Source organism: Amblyomma mixtum, chromosome 1 (assembly GCF_055824585.1).
Source record: "Amblyomma mixtum isolate Tamu chromosome 1, ASM5582458v1, whole genome shotgun sequence".
Lineage (NCBI taxonomy): Eukaryota > Metazoa > Arthropoda > Arachnida > Ixodida > Ixodidae > Amblyomma > Amblyomma mixtum.
In genome coordinates, this window is record NC_143012.1 from 42749646 (window position 1) to 42768085 (window position 18440).

General features: G+C 44.8%; 1 protein-coding gene across 1 annotated transcript; it reads left to right on the forward strand.

Annotated features, from left to right (window-relative positions):
• The first annotated feature begins 1135 nt into the window (after positions 1 to 1135).
• LOC149366152 (uncharacterized) lies at positions 1136 to 18429 on the forward strand. The gene is made up of 4 exons (XM_089569669.1): positions 1136 to 1436; positions 11990 to 12070; positions 16839 to 16966; positions 18413 to 18429. Exons 1-4 carry the CDS (start codon positions 1210 to 1212, stop codon positions 18427 to 18429), a joined length of 453 nt encoding a protein of 150 aa, XP_089425795.1. The 5' UTR covers positions 1136 to 1209.
• Positions 18430 to 18440: the final 11 nt, after the last annotated feature.

An 18440-nucleotide genomic window follows, 5' to 3' on the forward strand; every position in this document is an offset into this window, starting at 1 on the left:
CCCCACAAACCGAAACCGAACCGGATCTTTGCGCCAAGACATCTAGGAAATAAACCTAAAAGAACGCATCTCGAGACAACAGGAGACCTTTCTGCGATACCAGAACTGCTCGCGACAGACCACGTGATCGCGGAATGTACGCGTATCTGCGATCCACACAGTCCATTTTAGAACTCTTATATGGGCATCTTGACCGACTCCGTGTGGCTGATGACGGTGAAGCGAAGCGTGGAGTAATTTGTGCGGATATTCTCGATGCCCATCGCCAATGCGTCGATGAAACATCGGAACCCTTGACAGCACTGCACTACCGTTTGCTTTGAGTCTTGTGATAAAGTTTTTGAATTTGTTAATTAATGCGGCATCATTAAACGCCTGATCTGGAAAACAAAATGCGCCGTCGGTCATAAAATTTACCCTTCTGCTGTAAGCAACTGTGACGTCACCAGAGCGGGCAATTGTAATCGGCAAGCCTGAAAACATCAATGGGCATAGTTGGCACCTTGGCCCCCAAACTTCGGCTGACTCTTTATTGAAAGTGTTCGACAAGCTCGACAAAGAGTTGTTCAACAGCCAGAGGCTGCAAGGGACAATTCGTGGAACGAAACAGATATTCCCAACGTGCTTTCTTCCGCTGTTTCTGCTCTCGTAATATTACGGCAAGGTTCCATGACACTCCGTCAAGCGAACGCAGTTTTGGCGATAGCTAACCGTACTTGTTGCCGTATCTCCTATCAGGATGAACAGGTGACGTGCACTTGCATGCACCAGCCTGAACAAGAAACAAAAAACAAGCAGACGAGCGCGATAGACGAGAGCCTAAAACATGAGTGAAACAATGCGATCCACCCCCTAAAAAAAAAGAAAGAAACGAAGGCGTCGTTTTGGCCTCAGTTGGAACACGTGCAAACCGATACTGAAGATACCCCCCCCCCCCCCCCTCCCACCACCCCTGCGTCTCGGCGCAGGGGACGAGAATTGGCGAGACTTACTCTAAGCCTACCGTGCTTTAGCGATGCGGCTGCAGCATGGCGTCGCCCTTTCAGTGGTACTCGGGTGTAATTTTCGCAGTAATTAGTGACGTCATTCGAAACTGACCTTACCTAAATTAATGAACCATTCCTGCTTCCGTCGTCGAACTGCGGCATCAGCTGAAGCCCTGCATTAGTTGGGGCCTTGAAATTTCCGTCAAGTGAAAGCGTGCAAGGAATGCAAAGGTCCCACCCACTACCGGCTCCGGACAACGTCGTGTTGTGCCAGCAGTTCGCTTGTCCATCGCTAAACACGGCAGATCACGTCTTCAATCGCGTAAGAAAGAACTGTGCCAAAGTGTCAGTGCTGCCAGCTCGTTGGAAGTGCGGTGTTGTCGGTGTTTGCCTCTTCAAAAGGCTCTGCGTGGACGAAGCCTTCCCGGAGCTTCATTCGCTGCAGCAAGGGTAAGTGAGATTGCAATCGGTCACTTCTGCAACTCGCGCTGTTGAATCCGCGAATATTTAAATACTGGAGCTTATTTTAGCGTGGAAAATGCGTTGAACGGAAATGCGAAGATACCGTAACGACTTGTATTTCAGCCCAGACGATTTCTTGCGCTAATCGCGGTGGTATAAGTGCAAGCTGTGATATGTAACACGCTGTCATGTGTAGCTCAGGGTAGATCGTGTACCTGTTGCTGATCTAGAAGTGAAATGCACGCCCTGACGCGATCTAGAAAGCAGGGAGGGAAGTAAGAACCGAAGTTGCCGCTCAGCGAGTACCCCCTGTTTGGGAATTCGAAGCACTGTCAGCCTCCGCGGCGGCTCGATGGTTATGGCGCTCGGCTGCTGCCCCGAAAGACGCGCGTTCGATCCCGGCCGCGGTGGTCGAATTTCGATGGAGGCGAAATTCTAGAGGCCCGTGTACTGTGCGATGTCGGTGCACGTTAAAGAACCCCGGGTGGTCGAAATTTCCGGAGCTCTTCACTACGGCGTCCCTCATAGCCTGAGTCGATTTGGGACGTTAAACCCCCCTAAACTAGAAGCACTGTTCTTTCCGGTACCGCAGGGAACCAACCTTCGTACCAATGGGTTCAAGCATCCTCTGGTGTGAAAGATAATATTAAAGGAGCGGAGGTTAGCTGGGAGAGGATTGCGATTTGCTTTCCTGGAGTAGGGGGGAATGGATGAGGTGATGTGAATGTTCATGAGAAACGGTAAAGCCGCTTTCCTTCATAGCATGGAAGAGGCCTTCAGTTTTTGGGTCAGCAGTATAGGCACGCGGTTCGATCACATGCTCTTTCATACCGATGACACTGTCAGGCATATGTTGAGGATGCTTAAGGGAGGCGTAGCGCGAAAAAAGACAAGGACGAGAAAGACACAAGACACAGGACCCTGTGTCTTGTGTCTCTCTCGTCCCTGTCTTTTTTTCGCGCTACGCCTCCCTTAAACATGCTTTACCAACTGGCTCAGAACACCACTCTGCTCATATGTTGAGGAGGAGGCCCCAAAGTTTCACTGATACTTCCGCCTACTGAAGTTGCCCTAACGCTTTTACACTATAACACTGTGTACTGTGCGATGTCGGTGCACGCTAAATAACCCGAGATGGTCGAAACTTCCGGAGCCCTTCACTACGGCGTCCTTCATAGCCCGAGTCACTTTGAGACGTTAAACCCCCCTGAACCAAATACACCAAACTTTTAAACTAGCATGAACTGTGTATGCGTGTGTGCGCGGGGGGGGGGGGGGGGGGGGGGGATTTACTGCCCGCTACTCGCTTCAGCTTGCTGTGTCATTCTACGTTCGCATACGAGCACGCATCGATTTAATAAGTCACCGTTAACACACAGATACGAGCACGCATCGATTTAATAAGTCACCGTTAACACACAGAAGCTATGATCCTCCGTAACGTTGTCACAAGCCCCTGGGATGTTAATCGCTAACTGTTCAGCACTGGCATAGACGACCATATCGCATGTCGCGCAAGTCGGCATTAACTCGTCGTGTTGAACACTCTTGCGTTCTTTTTTCATTTTTGGCCCCTTTTTATCGGTCAGATCGAGAAGTAGAACCACATTCATGCAAACTGTCGTAGGCGCGACACGCTGCCAAGTTCCAAGGCTATCGGGATTTATTCGGCTATCAGGCGCTTGTTGCGTTTAACTTTACCCTCACCATTCATGTTCGTCACGCCTCTGGTATTCGCGCCAGAAGTGATTGGAAGGCTGGCAAAATATCGAAGTTTTTCGGAGATTATTTCGCAATGTTTGAAATTATTCGCGAAAGTGTATGTATGGCCTTTGTCAAAAATACTGGGTGTTCCACCTAAGATGTTTAGCAATTTTTAAAAAAACTCCTTTTTGAGTTGGAAGGGCGCTTTGTTTCGGCATAGCATTGTGAGCGGTATACCGCCATAGAATAAGGTTGAGACGTGATAATTAGTAGGACTGTTAACTAATACAACATAGTTAACTTTTTAATTGTTACAAAACTCGACCTAGGAGGCTATAAAGGATGTTTCAACGAAGACTTCCAACATTTTTTAATGCTTTTTGAGTTAGAATAGCGCTTTTACGGCATAACGTTGTCAGCGGTGTAGTACATCAAATTACAGCTAAGATTTGCTAACTAGCAAGCTGGTTAATTTTTTTGACCATTACATTACCACTTACCCTTCAGTACTTATGTGGAGCTGGGAGTCCTCTCCTAAAGGACTGACCTACTATCTGTTAGTCTCCTTATTTACTGAGAGGCATGTAGCCCTTCGTAAGTGATATCCATACCAGTTTTTAGAATTTCGAAAACGCAGTTAATCTCGGCGGTCTGGCCCAAGAAATCTTGCCGGAATCGCTGTAGAATGCACACGCTTTCTAGAAGCTTCCTGGCAAAGTAGCCCTTCCCGGGCACGTAAGTCATGGAAATGGCAAAAATTTGGCCTTGGCACAGCAACGTGGCAAGCATCGTTGTCGGACTTGAATAATCAACACGGCAACAAACTTGAACGCTAAGTGGTATCTCCCGTAAAACGTCCCTGATTCAATTCTTTTAATCAGTCACTGATGGTGCTGATGCGGTCATCACATGGTTGGCTCGTTTTTTGTGTACCTTAATCAGGGATCGCTTGCGGTGAATGGCGCAACAAAGATGCCGGTCGCTAAAAGAAAAAATAAATGAAAAAAACTACGAAAATGCACGAAAGTGCGTCGCATGGCTATACTGCTTTCAGTACCGGGATAAACCGGCGTTATATCGTCATCTCGTGAGGTTGTTGAGTGCGGCTGCTCGCCCTTTATCGGCGTTAATTTCAAGAGCTTGGTTACTTTTTGCCCTCGTGCTAAGTTCCCGTAGGCTACGTGTGAGGGCTTATTTCTTATCTTACCAGCCACAGTTCGAGTCGTACGGTTGTGACGCCGCTGCCTTCGAAAGACCACGTGGTTTTTTAATGGGAAAATATTATATGTCGCGTTTGTGTCCGCAAATCCTGTCCGCACGATTACGTCGTTCTCTGAGGATAAATGTGTGGTGTGATTGTGACAGTGTGTGATAAAATGTTGCCGCGGCAAAAATTTCGTTGACGAGGTGCATCTAGCTAATTAATTCAACGCAAAGAAAATACACTTAGGTATCAAAATATCCATGGACCTCGATATAGTGCATGGACGTCAGAATAGCCGCGGACGTCGATATAGTATGTGGACGTTTTGCTTTCGCATTGCTCCAGTGCGGGTCGCCTCAGTGATCTGAAAATTTTTATTTATTTATTTACAGTTCCTGCAGCACCGTGAAGACATAATTGCAGGGGCGAGAAGTAGTACATATAAAAACCGAAAATAAGACATGGGCTAACCATTTGTGCAAGATGCAATGGAACGCAATAAGAAAAAGAGAGCGTTAACTGTACATTCACATCCGTCAAATTTGTTGCAATGAGAAAAAAAAAAACGAACGAAAAGGCGCGGAATAGCAAGTGATCATTGAGCATGCCACATGTTCGACAACAAAGTTCGGAACTGGGCCTCGAACTGGCATTCGAAAACACGACGTGGTAGCCTGTTCCATTCATTGATGTAAAAAAGGGAGTGCTTGAAAACATCAGTACGGCATTTTGTCTCGCGTATTTTCCATTTTTGGGGTCGCACCTTCTGGATAACAAATACGGTGGTAGCAATTAGGTTTTAGGGTTAATAGCAGTTTTACTGAAATGGATGTGGTAGAGAAACTCCAACCTAATTCGTAATCGGTGCCCTAGCTATTCCCAATTCAGCTCCTGCTTTATACAGGGTGTATGCCTGTATGACTACAGTGAACATTAAAACAATGCTTGTTAATAACAACTGCGAATTGCGCAGAGCAAGCGGACAACTGGTGCTCTATTAGACAGTGTAAAACTGAGGACTGCTCCTGTGCCATCACATTGCTATGGTATAGTTGTCAGTCTTCTTGGAGCTGCGGTGGGTTGGGTTCGCCTATACTGCCAAAAAGGTGTCCTATGACGTCTGTGGGGGACATGGGAGGTGCGACTTTTGGATGATCGCTTGGTAGTTTGTGAGAAAGCGTATATTCCGTAGTGAATGCTGCTAATTTCCTCTCACCTGAAGTAGGACTGAATGACTGTGGTTTGTGTTGACTGTACTGAGTGAAATATTGCACGAGTGTTATGTGTTCGTGGTGATGGTACGCTATGATCAGCGTGCGCTTGGCAGTGATCTTAAGCGTACAGATCCCTCATATCCTTCTATATGTTGGGCACTGATTGCATAATAGAGAAAGAAATTAGTGCTGCTTGGAACGTTTGCGCTACTTGCCTCTTACTGACTACCGAAAAGTGCGACTGAAGAGGGTCTTGTGAACATGTAGTTTTGTAGATGTTATGATAACGTGATGCTGCAATCTTATTATCATAGACCAGAGAATAGAGTGTGCTGCATGTCATATGTCATGGTGTATGCAAAGTGGCCTTGCAAAATATCGCGTGCCCAGATGCTATTTGTATTTGTGTGTTAAGCACAGAGCAGAGTTTATTGAGGTCACTTGTTTTATTGAAATGATCGTGTGTAGTCTCTGCTGGCAAATGCTTGCTTGAACGTTTCGTGTGAATGCAAGCTCATCATCCGTTATTCGTATTTGTTTGTTCCCCGCCTTGCTTGTGCTGATGAAAATGTCTGTCCTCCATGTATTCTAAAAGGCAGCCCTAGTTTCATCGGGAAAGTGAAGCGCAATTTAGAGCACTCGTATTCAATTTGTGCGCAGCAGGTATCTAGCTCGTTCTCTATTAGCGCAAATTTTAAACTTGCCTCGTGGGCTGGTTCAGCAACCACTTGTTGTGTCGCTATTCCGAGCCATGTGCGTAGTGGTCTTAAACTGTTTAATTACGACTGTAGTTAAAAATTTTCACTATTGTCTCTTTTTTGACGTCACCTAAACTTAAAGGGCGCAATTCTTTCACAACTAATTGCTCGCAAACTCGGGTGCTCAATAACGGCTCTGAAACAGGGAGGTATACAAGGGGTTTCACCTAAGACATTACGCAATTTTTAAAAAGAGTTTTTTTTAGTTAAAAGAGCGATTTTTTCGGCATAGCATTGTCAGCGGTGTAGTACATCAGAATGCAGCTAAGAGATGCTAACTAGCAGGTAGGTTAACTAATACCGAATAGTTGCCTTTTACTATTACCGTTAGACTCCTTTATTATTGAGGGGCGTGCAGCCTACATTAAGCAATCTCCACATCAGTTTTTAGAATTTCTAAAAAGCGATTAGCCTTGGCCCTGTGGCCGAACAAATTTTGGCTATTTCGACTAGCTACGTGCACTGCAGAGGTTGCTTTGCCTGCAAGCCTCTCGAAAGCGCATGTATTTTGGCGCGGTGTAGCCAGAATTTGCTGGACCACAGCGCCTAGTGTAACTGCGTTTTCGAAATTTTAAGAACTGGTATTTATTTATTTATTTATTCATAATACCCCCAGAGGCCCTCACTTGAAGGTATTACATGGGGGGGGGGGGAGTATAAAGCATTAGTACAAGGTTAAAATATTACACTAAAATATAAATCACAAAATATAAATAAAAAATAGGGATCCACAGAAAGCGTCGCAACAATGCGCATAGTAGCAAAATTTGAGGAATAAATAACAGCACCGCAAGAAAAAGTGCGCTGCAATTAAATAGAAAATATGAAATAAAGAACACTGAAAAAAAAAAAACATTTTAGTTGTTGAAACATGAGTGAATAAGGGGTTGAAACTTATTTTGGTCAGATTCTGTGGCAATGTCTGATGGTAAAGCGTTCCATTCGGTTATTGTGCGCGGTAAAAAAGAACAAGCATAATGGGATGAGTGGCAGTTTATGCGTTTAACTTTGTAGGGGTGATCACGACGTGGAAAGGTAACTGGCGGTGGCTGAAAGAATTCACCATGAAGGGAAGGATGATGATAAAGCTTGTGGAAAAGTGATAGACCGGTAACTTTACGGCGCAGTGCTAAGTTTTCTAACTTGGCTTTATTCTTCAGAACTTTTTGCTGGGCTAGTTGGTCCATTCTGACATTGGTGAAAACAGCGCGAAAGAAGAAGCCCGAAGGCGAAACGAGGAAGTGACAGGAAAGAGCGCTGAGGTGATGCTGGTGTAACATGAATAATCAGAAAAGATGAATCGCGCAGCACGGTTTTGCAGGGCTTCGATGTTACTGATAATATAATTCTGATGAGGATCCCAAATGGCAGACCCGTATTCGAGCTTCGGACGGATTAATGCGGTGTACGCTAGTTTTTTTACATGTGTCGCGGCCTCTTTTAAGTTATGTTTGAGAAGTCCGACATTACTTACGGTGCGCCACACGCCTCTCAGTAATTAATGCACCTAACAGTATAGTTAGAGTCAGTTGTTCAAAGTTAGTTAACGAGCCTGCTAGTTAGCACGTCTTAGCTGCACTCTGATGTACTTCACCCCTGACAATGCTATGCCGCGGAAAAAAACGCGCTTCGAACTCAAGAAACCTATTTCTAGAGACATTGTGCAAAGTCAGGTGAAACACCCTATGTATCGCTGTACCTCTGGAGCATAAAGACAGGGTTGAGCCCGTTCTTACGTTTACACCTTGAGCTTCAGCGTGACACAGAGGCAACGACGAAGGAAGAAGAGACAATGACCACGGACATACTATAAATAGCGTCGATAGTGTGCGCGATTTGACCAACACTGTTCCCACTTCGAGTTATTGATCAATTCGCTCTCGCCCTACCATAAGCTTGCCGTCCCGGTTAGCTCAATTGGTAGAGTGACTGCTCCGGTGTAGCGGTGGTCCCGGGTTCGAACACCGGACCAGGACGAATTGTTCTTTAACTGCGAAGTTTCTGAGAAAGCTGTATAGCTTTCCTCTGTAGCCGTATGGCTGCGCTTGGGTGGATGTCAATGAGTAATTACTCCCTTATTACGAAACCTCTTCTTAGGTGGCTCACTGGACACAGTGACGTCATCACAACGTGCCCGCCCGACTGTAAGCAAACTGCACTGCGTGGCAGGTGGCGGTTCAAATGATGGCTGATCGCCAGAGGTTGCCTGAGAAACACAAGCCCCACCACGGGCAGCACCTGTCGCATCGCTTAACTGCTGCACTAGGAGTGGTATGTGGACTCCCAGCGATTTATGAATGTAGAGTAGACAATGACCAATTCAGTTTACACGGGCATTAAAGCTATCGCGTAAGTGCGACTTCGCCGATCTTTGTATGAAGCGTGCTCGACCTTGAAACAAAAAAAAAGTGAAAACCGAAGTTCTAGCGCATCTAATTCATACATGACTGATACCTTCTTGACTGATACACTACGAAGAGGGTGCTGGCTCCGAACCATACGCCTCTATATTTTGAAGGCATGGGCATCTACTCTGACAGACAATTTCACCAATACAATGAACAGCTGCGCAAAATGAATGGAAAATAAAGTCAAGCACACACAGCATGAGAAAGCAAAGGAAGGTAATGGAGAACAGACTACGAACTGTGATGAAAACGTAAGCGCACAATAAGACGGCGACATCAGAGAGATACAGTAAGAGCAACCCGCTAGCTCAAGATAGAGCCTTGATGAAAAGAGAACTTGCATTCACAGGAAACGTTCAAGCGAACACTTGATCCAGGATGTTACCCAGGACGATAGCAAAAAAAAATAAACTGACCTCATTAAAGACAACTCTGTGCCTCAAACACAAAGATAAATACAATCTGAGCATGCGCAATTTTGCAACGGGAGCTCACCATGACATGTGACATACAGCCCTCTCTTCTCTGATATATAATAATTAGAGGGCAGACAAAAGATGGGAAATGAGGGGCTTGTTATACATAGGAAGGACCTCCGAATTCGGAGGTCGTGGGTTCGGATCCCACTGGCGGCATAAGATTGTTTCTCTTCTGCTTTCTAATCAACTATTTATACGTAATTAAAAATTCACTAGGAGTTTTTATTGATCAACACCACAAATGAAAAAAGTTCCTCTGTGTTAGGAAGGAACACAAACGAACTTTTTTCATTTGTAGACTTCCCGTTTTCGTATGCACCGCTTATGTCCAGGAAGGCTAAATACAGAGGTCTGTTTTCCGCCTTAGCTATTTCTGTGCATTGGGTAAGCACGAACAGGCTATCATCTAACCGCCTACCCCTTCTGAGCCCATTCTGAAGTTCTCCGAGTATCCTATACCCATGACTGTATTTTTAATTTCACCGCCTGCATTGCCAGTCTGTATATAACAGGTGTTATCGTAATCTGTCGGAAGGATTTTATGTTCAGCTTATCTCCTTTTTCTCTATAAGTCAAATTCATTTTACTCTGTCTCCAATGTTTTTTTATCAGCGTTTTTGCTCCTTGGACCAAGTTCATTAATCAGCTTGACTGGAATTTCCTCTAGCCCTGCGTATGAGCATTTAGGAATATTTTTGCTTCCGCCATTTTTCCAGTTAAGACTGGTCAGTTCAAAGGTGTTTTCTATTGTACTGTCCTGTGTGACTCCCCCATTTGGGGAGATTACTCTATCGTCGCTCCTCTCCCCCTAAACTTTTTCACTCGGCATTTCGAACATGTTTCTGCTTTCCTGATTAGTTTTACCCAACCAGCTTATATGGCTCCAAAATTTTCTTGGCACCCCTCAGGTTGCATCGCGAACTGCAGCCAGACAGTGACCGGTGGACTGCTTTTTATTAGCCTGAACGAGGATCTGCACTTGCTGTTTATTTTTGTCGAAAATATTTCTCTTTTTAGTCTATTTCCTCTTGAGATAACTGGGCACTATTTACCTCTGTGTGTTCCCTTGAAGCCACCCGTCTTTGTTCGATGGCCTCCTTAATTTTTTGCTCCACAGCTTAGTGGCTTCCTCCTTCCTCTCCAGCGGTTTATTCCTTTTACTTGTTTCATTTTTGTACTGAAGAGTAGTTCTAGCTGCTTATAATCGTACTTCTCCATGGGGTGTTTCTCTATTTCTTTCTCTATGACGGCTGCTATTAGCGCTATTTGTTGGTAGTTTTTGTTTTCTCCTCTACACTTCTCTGTATTTCTCTTTTGATCAGGGTTCCCAAATACAAACTAATGCGCCTATGTTCACTTCACAGACTGTACTCGCCCTCTTCGTCTATTTTCGTTTTTGCGAGCTTGCTATACATATCCTGCGACATTAGGCAGTTGCCAATGGTCGTCTGCCTGCTACGGAATTCTCACGTGATTTGTCCTACACATTTTGTTTCTCCATTTACAATAACTAAGTTGTGCCGCTCAGAGAAGTCTAGCATTAACTTCCGGTTACAATCCGTGTATCCATCCAGGTCCTCGGTGTGGCCATTGATGTCACCCAGCTGAATAATGTCTGCACCGTCTCCCGACTGGTTTATATCGTCAGTGAGACACTTAACTAGATCCTTCAGTCAAATCGAACGGCGCACCCTCTATCGTTAGCCGCCTCAAACACACTAAGAAGCGTGCACTCCGAACCCGGCGGCCAACTCTGTGCGGCGCTGGAGTCAGTCAAGCCACGTGCTCGAGCATTCGAATTATGTTTGCGGGCAGCGGTACTTTTACTGGATCGCTGGACAACTGGAAAAAAACAAACTAATAAGTATTTTCCTGTATTGTGTACACTTGGTGTGGTTAGGAACTTGATAGTATCTTGATGCGGTTAACATTGAAATGAGGCTTTTAAACGCGGCATCGGAGATATTCAGGATAGCAAATACAGGGGTTTTAAACCTCGTTTAAAATGTTCGTAACTGCTTGAACTTGGTTTGCTTTAAAAAGGGAATTTGTTTCATTTGGCAACCGTAAGTATTCCGTATGTTTAGGAGTGCGCTAGCGAACGGATTACTCCCTTTTTACTCCTTTCGTGCTTAGGGTGTAGATAAAGACCTTTGTCAGAAGTCTTCAGAGCATGTAGCTTGCTTAAGAGTGCTGTAGTGGAGCCCTTACTGCATCCCTAAGGAACAAAAGGACCTGAAATGTCACGATTTGGTTGTATTCACTCTGCAGAGATTTAGAGTTTCGGGCATTCCGTAGCGCCCAACTACACGGCAAAAGTCAGACCACGTGACCAGAAGACTTTTCAACAGGGGTGTACCCGAGTGCTGCGGTTCATTCTTGGATGCCCTTAACGCGACGTTTCTGATGTCATGGTAACGCGACCCTGCCAAACAGTTGCTGACCTAGGCATGCTGCGTGGGCAATAAATGCAGATCGTGTTAACTATGTTACTCAATAAATACGAGAGGAAAGGAACAAATATACATTTCGCTCCGCATGGGTCTATCACCGACGACGGTAAATGACGCACACCGAACGTTTGTTTGGTGGCAGCGTCCTAGAGAAGCTCAGCGAGCAGTCTTGCTCCCGCGCGTTGCCCATATCGCGAACCCTCTACGCACTGTGTTCAGAGCGAAGTATGCAAGCAACGCTGAGATTAGGCTTGATTTTCATTGTTGAGAGCGTTTGTGCTCAGATGGTAATGTGTTTTGTGCCTCCATTCTCAAACACAGGCCTAGCGTGGGTTGTCAAGTTCATCGACCTCTACGGCCTGAACAAGCCGCGCCTGGAGACGATGCCCGCCGCCAACACAGGTAAGCAGGGACTGCTCACCCAATCAACGAAGTCCGTCGATCATCCTAAGTGTTGTTATGCATGTATTTTGCACTTCAAAACGCGCAGTCTTCGGTAATGAAACAAGATGTGTATCACAAGAAGCACAGCTTCACCGCTGTCTAGAGCACATATTTTACTATACTAATGTTGTACGTATTCGGTCTGGTGGTTGCTGTCAATTCCTGTTTCTTTGCCCACATAATCTTGCATTCAGATTCTCACACTCGTCACATTGCACAATTCGCCTCTTTTTGAGCAGCGATGTGGAACCTAGCCTAACTTTTGCACACTCTCCGAAACTCTGGCGCCTCGTGCAATTTTAAAAGTTTTAGTAAGCAAAGGTGACGGGCCTCGTCCTATGTGCTAATCCTGTCTCGCTATGGGAGGGGGGGGGGGGGGCGATCAGGACTACTCTTTTGCGAGCTCCCTTTAGCGTTAGTAGTATACTTTCCTTGCTTCAAGTAACCTCCAAGGTAAAGGTGGGCAGATCAAGACGTGGCGGACACTAAGCCGTTTGAGAAATTCATTTTTTTTTTCCTATAAGGTTCCAGGTATGAGGCATCACATAAGGGATGGCCATGACAGTATAGGGTGATGGCCTCGATGGCATTCTTGAGGATGATAGGTATTAGGGCTTCCGGCGGGAGATCACACCAGCTCCGAGGTTACAAAAAAATGACTGGATAAGAGCGATTAGTTCCGCAGCAGTAACGAAGAACTGGTGATCACAGTATAGACACGGCTAGTAAAGTTTTGTTTATTTTTTCGGCCGTGTTAGAAAGTATAAACTAGTCTAGGTCCTATAGCGCTGGCGAGTGTTTAAATTTGGGATGAACAAAAGTTAGGCATGCTAGTACGTTTATGCATGGGGCAGCAAATCGCAGATTACGGCGTATTGAAGTAAGGTTGTGGTTGGCCTCATTAGCGATGTTCATCATATGGTAGCGTGCTTTCGAGTAATGTCCAAGCTCTTAAAGGAAGAAACGGGTGATGTTTTGGAACAGAAGACAACGCTTGAGTAAGGAATCCAAGACTGCCTGAGGTAGAAAGATGTCAAAAATATTTTAGTAATATTAGCAGATATTAACCAGCTTTGCCGTCATGTTTTAGATCGGGTAAGATCTTGTTGAAGGACATCGGCGTCAGTACTATATGACACGGTTAATTACGAAAATCGTCAGCAAATAATCGTGCCTTGTGCGACGGCTGAGGTAACAGGAGATTTATGGCAGTGCTTGCTAGCATAAAAAAATTGCCCTCTGTCACTCAAAAAGTTGCAAATTCGTTTCGTTTCTGAAAAGTTAATGTATAAGTACGATTTATTCAGGAGTAGTTTTTTTTACGCCAAACTCAATCAACTTTTCTTTCAAAACCTGCATGAAGGAAGCGAACAGCCCCTGAAACCAAGGAGCATAGGGAATTTTTTTAATTTATGGGGCTGATCAGTGGGAAATTGATAGCGTAGTTATGGTATCACTTGAAGACAGTTGATCAGAAAGCAGCAGAAAAAACAATCACTTGCCGCAAATGCTATCCGATCCCACGATCCCCGAAGGGCAAGGTTGGAGCTCGAATTGTTTAAAATTAAGCCGAATATATAGCCTGTTCAAGGAATGCCCTTCTAAAAAACAACGTTTGTTATGATTGAAGAATTTAATAGAAACAAGAAATTTGACGGTATGAGAATAAGCGACATGTTGCGTTGGTTTCAAAGAAAGGGTGGTGGTGGAAATAGGGCGGGGAATGTTAGACGAAAGCTCAGCATCTTTTGGGGGCGACTGGAATGGTCTTGGAAATATCCGGTCCTGTTGAGGTACCCGTGACGAAAGCGACCGTTGAGAGTTGACGAAAGATGACTGTTAGAGTGTTCTTGGTTGTCTTCAGTTGCCTGCTGGTTTGGTGTCTCATAGTCACGTGTCGCTGTACTGAAAGCCTCCCCACTCGAAAACAGTGTCTCGAAACACAAATCCGAGAATTTCTACATCGCGAAAAATTCTTCTTCTGTAGGATAATGTATGTCCTGTTAATATGCTCAAGTCGAGGAAGATGCATGAATGACGAAGGCACGGCGCAGACAGGTCATAAGTTAAGACACTTCGTTTTTGTTGCGTAGGTTCATGTTATCCGTTGATATATGCAAGCATGCCAGACTTTTCAAAACCAGTTCCGTTGTAAAATATGAGCACGCGCTTGTTTGTAACGTTCGTTTTTGCTGGGATGAAAGTTTATATTAATTTGTAAGTGCATCTAAACATGCTGTTGCTTGTGCGCCAAGGCTTATTCCACTTCCGCCTCATCCATACACAAGCTTACTTCATTCTAATTTTTTTAAAACATGCTTCTTTTGAATATCAACGCTCGTAAGACTGCTAAAACGATTCCATGGGTCATTTCATTCCCCCAGGTTACTGATATAACTGAGATCTTGCTGCATACCAGTATTTGTGATTGGTTTGGTTTGCAGTGTTTAACGTCCCGAAGGGACCCAGGCTATGAAGCACGCTGTAGTGAAAGGCTCGACTGTGATTGTCAGTTCACTCCTTCCGGTTTCATGATTGTGTGCTTGGATACGAAATCTGGTATCGAGGATGGCCTGACATGGCTTGTACGGTACAATCTATGGTTTTCGAACTTGGCCTTCTTCATCAGAAATAGAATACGTGCGGTGAAAATTTTGCCGAAGCAAAGTAAGGTTTATGCATTATAAATTTAGTATTAATCTTTTTCTGTCATTTACCCTTGCCTAAAAATGTAAACTTAACATTATCATTTCTCTCGGTCTTGTATATAGTTCTCTTTTTAATATGAAGTAAAGAAGGAAATTAACATTCAGTTGCAGTCGGACAAAGATTCGTTTCTTTGTGCGACTTGCTTATAACTATACACTAAATTTTGGTCTTCTATGTTACCCCGTAATCCTCCATCCACTTCATTTAGAATTAGTAATGTCGTCGTTAGTGACCAGATGGTAGTCTTAGATACTTTCAGTAGTATATTCAGCCAAGTTCTGATAGCAACCTCGTTCCACCAGTTGCCGAACTCGTTTCTTCTAAATCAATCGGTGCTGCTGTGATGATAATGATGCCTTTCTAAAACTTGTATTAAACTTACATTAACAAGAAATGCACCCTACCAAAAGGTAGTAACAATCCATTCCTAGTTTATTTCATGCAATCCTCGAAACATTTGCTCGTAATATTCAGAAAGACCATATCTCGTGACGCTGTATTTCCTCCATCAACATTAGCCAGAATGCTCCCACTTAACAAATGCGGTGAGAAGCGACATTTCTCGAACTACAGGTCAGTTTTATTATCATTGCAGTCTTACAAGTCGTTGAAGAACGTCAATCACATAATGGTTTGTTTAGAATTAAATACTCTACTTTCTAATATATGGCATGGCTTCACACATGGTTTGGTTTAGTACGATAGTACCATTACTCGAGTTCAGGACTGATGCATCCTTAGATGTTTTTAAAGCTTTTGACATCCTAAACTTCATGGCAAATTTGATGTTATACTAAATGACCTTACTCTACCGAGTGTGTCGTCGTTCAGAGAAAGGATGCAAAAAATTATCTTGGCCTAACCGCTCGCTTCTTCGGGCTCAAATTTTGCACAGACGTGGAATTCGGTGGTCAGATGTGTGTTATATTACGGTTGAGTGGGGTACTTGCCTGATTCGGTCAAAATTAATCTGAAATCTCCATTGTCCATGGGAAGCAAGAAAATAAACAAGCTTTCGCAGCAGTTGGGGATAGTAGCGTCATCACCATATTAAACCTCTAGACTACTGCGCGTGTATACAGTTGAGCAAAAGCGCCATATTGACACCATTTCAAGCCGCCGCGGTGGCTCAGTGGCTATGGTGCTCGGCTGCTGGCCCGAAACACGCGGGTTCGATCCCGGCCGCGGCGGCTGAATTTCTTTGGAGGAGAAATTCGAGGCCCGTGTGCTGTGCGATGTCAGTGCACGTTAAAGAACCCCAGGTGGTCGAAATTTCCGGAGCCCTCCACTACGGCGTCTCTCATAGCCTTAGTCGCTTTGGGACGTTAAACCCCATAAACCAAACCAGACACCATTTCCTCTCTGGCTCCTTTGCATCAGTCCGATTCACCATATCCGCATCGCCACAAACCACAATGGGTTTTACCGTTTACAAGAACTAGCTACGGTCGTCAAACAATTAATTACCAACTACCGTATTTACAAAACAAGTTAATTGAAGCAGGCGTAAACCTCCGTGAAATCACCATCTCCTCTCTGCGTAGTATGATTGTTCATTTGGTTAAATGCTAATACATGAACTCCTGTTTTATGAATTGCTCTCCACCCTTTTTGTTATTTGATGACTGGCCGTGTACTGTGCTGATACCCCTTATTGATTTCTGCGTATTCTGTTCGGTTATAGACATTGCTTATATTGATGTTTTTATTCATGTATGACGTGATGTTCGATTTACTTCATTTTCTCACTGCCGTCTGAACAGGAGAGAACTCCGTCAAGGGGATAGCCGCTTTTTTTCTCCCCTCCTCCATCAAATTGAATTTGATTTTGTAGAAATAAAGTATTATTATTATTATCACCCGTGTTCCGGAGTAACGAGCGACCTTTTACGCAGGGAGGAGGGGGGCGGGGTAGTCACATGTCAATAATGTTTTCTGTGCCCAATATTGATAAAATTGTCGAAAAATCACTTCTAAACCAACCGCACAATCACTTTCTCCTCCTTGCGTTCATCAGCATCCTGAACGGCAGACCGCTTGTTCCTCCGGAAGGCGCACGAGGGCGCTACCAGTACCATCGCTGCGAAAGCTGCCTGTTTGGGTCCGCCATCGATGCAGATTTTCGATTAATTCTGACCGAATCAGGCAAGTACCCCACCAAGACATGTTTAAAACAAAATTGCGGGGACACTATGCCGTGACGACTTCCGGTGAGTGTGACGTCACACCGTTCCCGTGGCTATATCGATACCCAAATTATACATCTTTCGGGGATCTTAAGTGTTTATTACGCCTAATTACACATTTTCTAACTAATTTGACACCCAATACGACGTTTTCTGTGGCAATTTTCACTATGCCGAGACGACTTCCGGTAGATGCGACGTCACACCGTTCCCGTAGCTATATCGACGTTCGCGCCATTTTTTGCCCATAATTAATTAACAAATTACTCTACAGTCATCAAACCTGGCTTCTAGGTCCAGTTTTTCCTCCTATACCCAAAGCAACTATTCGTTTTCTTCTGCCTTCTTTAGTTCCTGAGCTAAACGCTCATGACACGCTTTGTTAACGGACGACAGTATGAGTCATTAAAGGCTTTCGCCTTAAAATGAAAACATCGCATTGTAGGACGTAAGACGACACGTCACAGCCAACAAGTTTTCCCTCGCTCCAAACAAAAACTTCGCCGAGGCGGTGGTGCACAACACCGGTCTTCAGCGCCTGCCCAAGCAGTTGGACCATGGCAGGGAAAGCTGCCCGCCTACTCCCCACTGGGCACTAAAACTCCTTTGGACGTCCCGTGGACGTCCAAGGGAGGGCCGTCGACTGCCGAGTCGGGAGCCCACAAGGTCGCTTCCAACAGAGAGAGGCCAACTACTCGTACGCCCGTGGCTTCACGGGATGCACCCCCGCATGGCTGTGTAACTCTCTGTCAAAAAAAAAAAAAAAGACATGGAAAGCCGAGAATAACGCCTCCTGAAGCTAACCTTGTCCCTAATACCCAACACACAAAAACATGGCATTGGCCGGTACGATACAGCTATTGTATACTTTTCTGATGAGAGGCAGCCGCCGCGGTGTTTCTGTGATTATGGCGGTCGGCCTGGGACCCAAAAGACGCAGGTTCGAATTTCGATGGAGGCGAAATTCTAGAGGCCCATGTACTGTGCGATGTCAGTGCACGTTAAAGAACACCCAGGGTGGTCGAAATTTTCGGAGCCCTTCACTACGGCGTCCCTCATAGCCTGAGTAGCTTTGGGACGTTACACACCTATGAAACAAACTGCAGAGACATGACAGACATAAATAAATGTCCCCTATAGGTTTGTGCGTTCAGGACAAAAAAGTAGGGCCAAAACACACAAATAGCTTGAAAAAATTCCAAATTTTCCATGAGATAGACTGCAGGCGAACAGGCTTTCAGGTTGCGTCGGAATCATAGCGGAAAACGGTATCCCTGCGCGAGATATATTTTTGAAAACAAACTTTGAGGCTGTAGCAGTCAGTGTAATTACTAGGGCCCGGAAATTTAGGCATTTGCCTGAACGGGGGATTTTTGCACTTGCCTGCTTTTTTCTCATTTTTTAGGAAATACTACCTATTGAACCTCATTTTT

What these genes read in the sequence shown, in the direction of transcription:
- LOC149366152 (XM_089569669.1), top strand. Translation starts at nt 1,210, where the DNA reads ATGCAAAGGTCCCACCCACTACCGGCTCCGGACAACGTCGTGTTGTGC. An exon ending in CTTCATTCGCTGCAGCAAGG is followed by an intron (nt 1,437 to 11,989) that starts GTAAGTGAGATT and finishes TCTCAAACACAG; the next exon opens with GCCTAGCGTGGGTTGTCAAG. An exon ending in GATGCCCGCCGCCAACACAG is followed by an intron (nt 12,071 to 16,838) that starts GTAAGCAGGGAC and finishes TGCGTTCATCAG; the next exon opens with CATCCTGAACGGCAGACCGC.